Below are 8,584 nucleotides of genomic sequence, written 5' to 3' on the forward strand. Positions count from 1 at the left end.
GATGCGGCAGAATCCCGCTGCTCGCCCTCGGCCAGCAAGGTGAGCTGTAGGTTCGACTCCGTGGCCAAGTCTCAGCTGCCAGCCAAACTGTTTACAGCCTCTGTAAGCCGAGACATTCCCAGACAAGAAACCTGCGAGCACTTTGATGTGCCTGATGGCAGACGTAGCTGCAGTGGGCAGCCCTCTTATGCCAGACTTCAGCTGACAAGTAATGGCGTTGGACTAAGACATGCCTTTTACACCGTAATATAAGGAATATGCCAGGCTGAGGCATCATGACCCCTGAAAGGGAAGAAGCTTGTGGATCTCTTCTTGGTGTGCTGAGACTCGATGAAGTCCCTGTTGCTGCTCTTAGTAAGGCCAATAGCCTTTTCAACACTTCCTCATAGTAAAGGGATTGCCAGGGTATGTGTTACATTTAAAGATAAGGTGAACACAGAAGCCTGCCGAATGACAGATGTAATTATTTGCTGGGGCTTAGGACTGAAGCCAGGCATTTAGGGTCAGTATAATACAGGGAAGTGTAGAAGAAAGAATGGAAAGGAGTGGGGTCTAGGGTGTGGGATTGCTGCCCTGCCTTGCATCCCTGTTTGGAGCCTGCGGCTTTGCACTGATGTCTGGGGGCCAGTGCCTTCGGGGAGCCCATCCCTCTCCCACTGGCAGCGCTGCAGGCTGCTGTGTGGCCTCTGTGTGCACCATCGTTTTTAGGACAGCCCTCAAAGGACAGCAGAAAGCACAGCGATGGGCAAAACCAGGGCACACAGCCAGAATCACGGCACCCGCAAGTTCTCTCTGCAGTGCTGAAATCCAAATTTTATGTCTTTGCTCAAAAATCCCCTGGCCCCCTGAACGCCCCCTGTGCAGCACCAGGGCACTGATGCAGCACGCGGTACCTATGGTTAGGACCCCCGTGCCCCACTTACGGCTCTCGCACTTCTCGCCCGTCCACCCAGGCTGGCAGACGCAGTGGCCCTTCTGGCGGTCGCAGAGCCCCCCGTGACGGCACTCGCAGCGCTGCCGGCAGTCTGCCCCGTGCTGTCCCTGCACGCACTCTGGGAGGAGGCACAGGGTGAAACACCGCCCTGACACCCACCTTCCCGAACATGCACTGGGAAGGACCACGAACCCCTGCTCGTGGGCATACGCCACCAGCGCCGTGCACGTCACCCCCCAGCCTCCGGAGGAAAACGAGTCCGAAGTTGTGCCAGAGCCCGTTTCCCAGTGCTGCCGACGCACCGTTACTCACCCAGCTCGCAGGCCAGCCCCGTCCACCCCTCGGGGCAAGCACAGAGCCCTGTGGCCGGGTCACATGTGCCACCGTTTTGGCAGAGGCAGCGCTGGCGGCAGCTCCTCCCGTAGAAACCTGCCGGGCATGCTGAGGGAAAACCAGGGCAAACATCCAAGTCAGAACACAGGTCCAAAGGCAAACACCACGCCTCTGGTAGCCTGCCAGAGCGATAGGTGGGTGGACTGATATATAAAATGAAGCCATTATCACTTGCAGTGAGGGGCAGGGAGAGGAGCTAATGACACCCTGAGGCTGCTTAGCTGCCCACATAAAGACATCTGGTATTTTAACCTGCTCAGGTAACAGGCAGTGATGACACGGGGCCCTGGGCGCCTGATCTCTTTAGAGCCTTCTTAGCTCTGGTGGTGGCAAATACACCAAAGAAAAAAGGTTGGGTGAGTTCAGCAGCCAGGAGAGACGCTCAGTTGGTAACCTATGCCTTCGGTCGTGAGCTGCAGAACATCCTCCTCTCCTAGACCCAGATAATGCCAGTGCTTGGCAGAGAAAAAAAGCCATTTAAGCACATGAATAATTATTCTCACGCACAGTTTCACTGAGCTGTGCCTAAAGGCATCACTGACTTGCTGTCCGAATGCTCAGTGCAGTGGACGATCAAGCCCTTACTCTGTGTGCTGCTACGAAACTGCAAGTCAGTGCAATTTCTGGTGCTCTTGGAAAAGGCAAACTCTTGGCTTCTCTCTTTGTGAATGAATCAGGAAGCGCTGCACAGCTAATTATGATCTTACTTGCAATCTTGCCTTGCTATCATACTGTCTCAGCTTTCTGTAGTTGCTACTCCATTGAAAACTCCGACCCACCCAGAGAAATGGCATTTTTAACACACGCTGGCAGAGGAAGCAGACAGTCTGGGTTAGGAAGCGACCGTAAGGTGTGTTACCTTGCTGGCACGTGGGTCCCGTCCACCCAGCTGCACAGAGACATCGGCCACTGACGTGGTTGCAGGTAGCGTTATTGAAACAGTTGCACGTCTGGCTGCAGTTCTCGCCATACCTGTTCTCCTGGCACGCTTCGTGGGAGCAGAAGCAGGCATAACTGTTAGGCAGCAGGTATGAATTGCATCAGCCAGAATCCTACTAACCATCCCAAATGCACTTGTCTGGGAGAGGGAACCAACACTGGTGCATGGCTGCTTTGGATGGCTGTGTAAGTTGGTTTTTATGGTGCTACAGGGAAATAACAGCTGTATTCTACAGGTGGGTGACATCCAAACACAGACCCTGTCATTATCATCAATGTTACGTCATTTCATCTGCTTGGAAACTGTTTTGCTGGATGCCCAAGACCTCATTACATTCAACAACAACGTGCTCAGCCTGAGGCCCCCCAGTCCCTCTCCAAAACCAAATACTTCTCTGCCGCACAGAATTAACTTCCATGCAGAGAAAAATCACACGTGGGGAACAGACACCTAAACCTCCAGGCTCTACAACCTGGCAGTGTAAGGGGCGTCGAGGGCTCCGGAGTGCCTCGCGGAGGGCTGCTCCTGCCTCGCTCCATCCCATCCCCAGCTGCAGAAGGTGGGTGCCAGGCTGCAGCAACACCTACCCTGGCCACAGCGGGGGCCGTCCCAGCCGGGGGGGCAGTGGCACTGGCCCGTTGCATGGTCACAGCGGGCACCGTTCAGGCAGTCGCAGGCTTCCCGGCACTCCAGCCCATAAAATCCATCTGGACAGGCTGTGGAAAACAAAAGAGAAATCCCCACAAAATGCCTATACAGAGAGCTGGAAATCTCCCAGCAGAGAAGAGGTGCCTCTTGGTGGCCTTTTTTGCCGATATAATGCTGCACCAGTGTGACAGCCACCTGTTAATGGCTCTCCCCCTGGCAGCGCAGCAGAATATTGGACGCCTGTCCGTTATGGACACTCTAGGTACAGGACAAAGCTGTGGTGCAGCAGGAGACCAACGGCACTAGGCTTCTGTCCACCAAGCGACCGAGCAGGTTGGTGCGAGAGCCAGAACCCTGCACCCGGACACCCCTTGGAGAGGCCGCTCCAAGACCCTGTGTGCAACGTGTGTACAAACATGGGCGACCAAGGCAGCTGTGCATTTACTCCTTGTTTACATTTTGTTAGTCTTTTTTTTTTCCTAGACCTTTTCCCTTCAGAATTAAAACCAGAGACTTAGCAGCTTGCGGACATGCAGCTTTCCCCATCACCATCCTGAAGGATTCTCTTTGCTGTAATGGGATAGCAAAGTCAGACAAGGAGTGCAGACCCCACTGGCAAGGAGACCGTGGTCCATGGGAGCCGCTGACAGCGCTGGGTCCCCATGCGAAGGTACTTACCGTGCTCACAGAAGGTTCCTCGCCAGCCCGGGCTGCAAGTACAGGCCCCGCTAACGTGGTCACAGGCAGCCCCGTTGTCACACTGACACCGGTGCCGACAGCTCAGCCCAAACCATCCTTCCGGGCACTCTAGCAAGCAGAAGCAAATGAGACTGAGGAGCCTGTCCTTTCCTGGCGTCCCCAGGAAGCTATGCTAAGGCAGGAGCTCAGGCTCTGAATGGAAATAACAGTATCTGGCAGCTGCTTTTTTATAATGACTAGTGGGCTCAACCCTACCCGTTACGGATGTGTACCCAGGTCACCCAACCACCCTGAGGACAGGACTGGACTGGCAACATCACAGACAGAGCATGGGGATTGAACTTCTGTGATTGAACCAAGACGCACTGATGGAGAAATCTGCACCACGGCTTCCTCCGCTACCTTTACAGGGAGAAGGCAGAAGCCTCCTGGACTGCCTGTCTGATGCCTTTCCCCTGGAAAACAAATCTATAGCATTTGGCTCGACTTAAAGGTGAAGAGGGCAGCCCGCTGGCAGCACTCACTCTTTTCGCAGCGGCCGCCCGTGTAGCCAGCTTCACAGATGCACTGCCCTGTCTCTGCGCTGCAGCTCCCATCGCTGTTGCTGCAGTTGCAGGTGTGAGCACAGTCGGGGCCCCAGCGACCTGCATCGCAGGCTGAAACACAGGAGGGAACAGACCCTTAATGGTGTGGGCTCCACTTGCTCAGCAAACAGCTGCTGTAACACCGCAGCAAGGGCTTTCCTCCTGACAGACCCGATGGGTACCGCAGTGTGCTTCTGCGGAGCTGCCACGAGCACTGGCGCTCCTTGTCCGAGCGTGGGTGCTCAGCTCTGGGCCAAACAAGCTGAGGGGCTTCGGGTTTTACATCCCTTTCTACTGATGCAAAAGTTACCACTGTGAAGATAGGACTAGAGGGACTTCAAGGGAAGAACCCAGCCCGTGCCCCAAAGTGTGAGGCAACGGAGGCGTACACGGTGCTAAGCCCTGCTCTGATGAGTGCGGTGGTGCCTGGTCGATAGCTGGATGCTCTGCTCACTAGAGCAGGTACTCCAGGTCAACCTACAAAACCCTCATTCCAGCTGGAGACAGCCCTTCAGGCATGAGGGCAGACAGCGCTCACCGTCCTGGCAGCGACGGCCGGTATAGCCGGGGGGACACAGGCAGGCTCCTGTGGCGGGATCGCAGCTGGCGTTGTTCGCACACTCAGGACATATCTCCTGGCAGCCCAGTCCCCAGCGACCGTCAGGGCAAGCTGGAGCGCGGGCAGAGAGAGGACACACAAGCATCAGGATTACAGCCAAGGCGTAAGAGGGAAATGTCTATTTTCTGGTGCATGGCAATGTGTTCCCTTTCTCGTTCATGTCCGTGCTTCATGCAAAACGTGGACTTTTGTTTGGCAATACATGGCTACTAGCAAGGACAACATTGCTTTGTTTTATAAACAATGTGTGAGCCCTTGCTAAGTGATATTCTGATCTCGCTCCAGTACTTTCATGTAAATTTTGGATTTGCATCTACTTGTGGGGAGCTACAAGGGCTCCTTGCTAGGAAATGGTGTTCCTGGCCAAGGGTCTTCGCAGCTGCTGTCACACTACTGGACAGCACATTAGTCAGCATTCCCAGATCTGCTTTTAGTTGCAAAGGAGAAGCAAAAGGCTAAGAACTGATAACACTGGGGTAAGAATCCTTGTTTAACTGCTCCTAAGCTGCTCCAGGGCCTGGAAAAAAAGTCAGTTCAAAATGTATGCTAAGCACTGTGCATGTGTGGTTTTATTGCTCAGTCAAACTATTAGGAGCAGGACATCTATATATTACTAATATCTTCCAGCTGCTGTAATACTGTATAATCATGTAAAAGTTTTTAATTTAGGATTCTCTAGTTTTCCAGCAGTTAAAGAGTAATATGGTGAAGGCGATTAAAAATACACATCAGTAAAGAAAGACTCCTTTCCTGTGTTAACGACTGCAACAACCAAAAATATCGTCATCTTTTTTACTACGTTGTTTACTTCCTTGTACTTCGCTCAGCTTCAACAACAGAGCTAAGCTAGCTGGGGCCATTGTTTAAGACTTACCATCAAAAGCTGCATTTTTTTTCTAATTTTCCATGAAGATGATTCTAATTGCACTAGCTGTTTTTAAAACTAATTTTGGCAAAAGAAAAGTAACAGCTATACGCCTAAATCCCTACCTCGGTGCATTGGCTCCTGTTGCCTCCTCACCTTGGCCGCAGTCGTGTCCCGTCCAGCCTGGCAGGCAGAGGCACTGCCCCGTGGTCCGGTCGCAGGGCGCTCCCCCGCAGGAGCAGGACCGCCGGCAGCCCGCCCCGAACTTCCCCTCCGGACACTCTGCGTCGAAAACAGCAGTGTGAAAACTGCCCCCTCCTGAGATGCCTTTTCCAAGAGCATTTTACCGATCAGACCCCGCACACCAAAGGAGCCTCTGGCTCTGTGAGGAAAAGCCCATCTGTGAGAGGTTCCCATGCTGCAGAGGAAGACCACGCTCATGGGCCTGGGTGTGACCGCTCTGTTATCCACACCGGTCACCTGCAGCGGGGGCCTCTAGCATTTCGCACCACTACCTTGATTTGTCTGTTCGAGTATCACTTTTCGGTTGTTGCTTGTACTTTCAACAAGTTTTTCTTCATAGAGGAGCGACTGATCACATGCCCAACAGCTGAGGCCAAACCAGTCTCCAAACTGTGAAGACAACTCTGCAAAATAACCCATTCCCTCGCCGCTGCACCCCTGCAGGGCTGGGCCCCGGTCAGCAGCCGCAGCCGGCCGTACTGCAGCACCACTCCAGGCTCCGGCAGCGTGGCAAACAGGTCAGGAAAGACGCGCTTTCGCTCAGCCTCCGAGACACACGGGCTCATCCCAAGGGCAGTGACCCCAGCCACCCTGCTCTCTCTGTGCTAGGGTGCCGAACACTGGGTTCACAGCCCCCAAACCCGTACCAACCCTTGACTTTTATAAGATGCTGTGAGGGCTTTTTACTGCCCTGGCTGAATGCCTCCGGAATCTGGAAGCCAGGCTTTTAAGAAGCAGCAAGGTTTGCAGCAGGTACATTGATGTAAAGCAATAAAGAAGGAGCATCCACATCCACAGGAGGAGTAAGTGCTTCTCCTTCCCTCTGCTCTGAATGCCAGGGTGGTACTGCTGATACCAGAAAGCTCAGTTTGCTCTTTGTACCCCGTGACACAATTTAGCAGCCAGCTAATTATGTGCAGACTGAGGGCCTTGGACCCAAAGATCCTTAAACGTTATTTGAGTCTCCCAAAAAAGCTCCGTGCTTGCAGTCCTTTTTGTTCACCGAAGCCAATGTTTCCTAAGGCTTCGGCAGATGCAAACACACCAGCATTCACAAATCACGGAGGAAAAGCACACCAGCGTGTAGATTTTAAGTAACACAGTGGAGTTTTTGTTATTCCTCCTCTTTGCTAATTGATGGCAGATGTTTGTCTTCACCCTTTAATAATTTCCAGATCCGAACAACAGCCAAGAGCCTACTATTTCTATACAAATATTTGTGTTATTTCCTGTGACTCCCCCCTACAGGCTTGAGCTCCTTTCTTATTCTTTTTAAAAATATGCCGACCGAAAGCGCCCAGCCTGCTGAGGCGCCGCGTGGCTCTGGAGGCAGCAGCGTCCCACCGCGTGGGGGGGCTCCGGGGCTACCGGGACCCCTGCGAGGGGGCACAAGCCCTGCAAAAGCTGTTCGCATCTCTCCTCCTAACGCCATTTCGCTCTGTTAGCACTTGCTTGCCTTGGAACTTTTTGTGACCATCTGCAGCTTTTGTTCTGACCAACAGACCAGCTATGGTCCATCAGTTGTGGTGTTATGCAAGATAATCATGTGCTAGCAGCTTAATTAGGTTAATAGTTATAACTTCTGGGTTGGGTGTGGATGCAGTGCTTGGTTAAACATAAGTTAGTGCAGAAACTCCCGGGATGCTTGAATCAAAATTCAGATGCTGACCACCACAAGCCTCTTAATGCAGTGTGTCTTCAAGTGTGGACTTCAAGGGTTCGACTTTTTGCATTTTCTGTTGGATCTGACCAGCTGAAGTGTGATTCAGAAGGAGGCAACCTCACAAGAGGAGGAGGTTGGCTTTTCAATCATTGATCAGCTCTGAGGCTGGCAGAAGTTATTATTTCCCAAGAACTGTGTTCATGTATTGTAATCATCACCTCGTGCCAATGGCTCACTGCCACTAGGTTCACTCAAAACACCTTTGTTCAAAGAAAGTCAAGCTCTCTGACTTGACTTCTCCCGCCTATCTCCCAGGATCTTGAAAAGCTGCACCCTCAGAGCTTGAGGGTTACACTGCACACACAGAGCTGTGCAGTTTAGTTACCGTACTGTCAACTGGCCCTTTAGGTGAAGAGCAGAAAACTGTTCTGGGAGGTTCATACAGAGGCAGAAGTTTAAATCCTAATGTAAATGAAATATAAAATTTTCTTTTCCACTTGAAGATCAAATAGAGTTTTAATATAAAATAGAGAATAGAGCGGAAAATACGACACCGTTCTGCTGGGCACTGATTGCCTGGAAGTAAAAAGACATCAAAGGAGGGGAAAAGATAACTAGATATTTATCACCTTCATCTACAAAAGCAAAGATGCCCAAGTGGCAGGATAAAGTGAGACCTTGTTCTCCTTTTCTGAATAAGACTTATTATGCATGAGAAACCCTGCTCTCCCGCTTTAAAGAGATTGCAGTGTTTTACAAAGACGTGCAAATGGCAGTTCTTGTGTCCTCTAAAGCCATTTCAACTTTTCACTCATTAGATCAACTGCAGTGGGCTAGGGGATCTGAGAGAAGGGGAGGAATTCTGGAAGTCCTTTCATGTTGTTTTGTGAATAAAAAAAATTTTTATGTGTGAGGAATTGTGAGTTTACAGCAGGCTTAGAGGTGCCTTGCAAGGCCCCTGCCTTACCTTGATCACAGTTCTCCCCTTCGTAGCCT

At 51.8% G+C, this 8,584-nt stretch overlaps 1 protein-coding gene across 1 annotated transcript in view; it reads right to left on the reverse strand.

The window, feature by feature from the left end:
• The window catches only part of MEGF6 (multiple EGF-like-domains 6), a 107,412-nt gene that overhangs the window by 7,624 nt on the left and 91,204 nt on the right, over positions 1–8,584 (reverse strand). The window contains 9 exon segments of the mRNA XM_009320562.1: positions 924–1,052; positions 1,247–1,375; positions 2,187–2,315; positions 2,855–2,983; positions 3,594–3,722; positions 4,139–4,294; positions 4,737–4,868; positions 5,839–5,964; positions 8,556–8,584. The exon segment at positions 8,556–8,584 is cut by the window's right edge and continues 94 nt beyond it. Coding sequence (XP_009318837.1) covers positions 924–1,052; positions 1,247–1,375; positions 2,187–2,315; positions 2,855–2,983; positions 3,594–3,722; positions 4,139–4,294; positions 4,737–4,868; positions 5,839–5,964; positions 8,556–8,584 — 1,088 coding nt within the window.

This window comes from Pygoscelis adeliae, unplaced genomic scaffold (assembly GCF_000699105.1).
Source record: "Pygoscelis adeliae isolate BGI_AS28 unplaced genomic scaffold, ASM69910v1 Scaffold213, whole genome shotgun sequence".
Lineage (NCBI taxonomy): Eukaryota > Metazoa > Chordata > Aves > Sphenisciformes > Spheniscidae > Pygoscelis > Pygoscelis adeliae.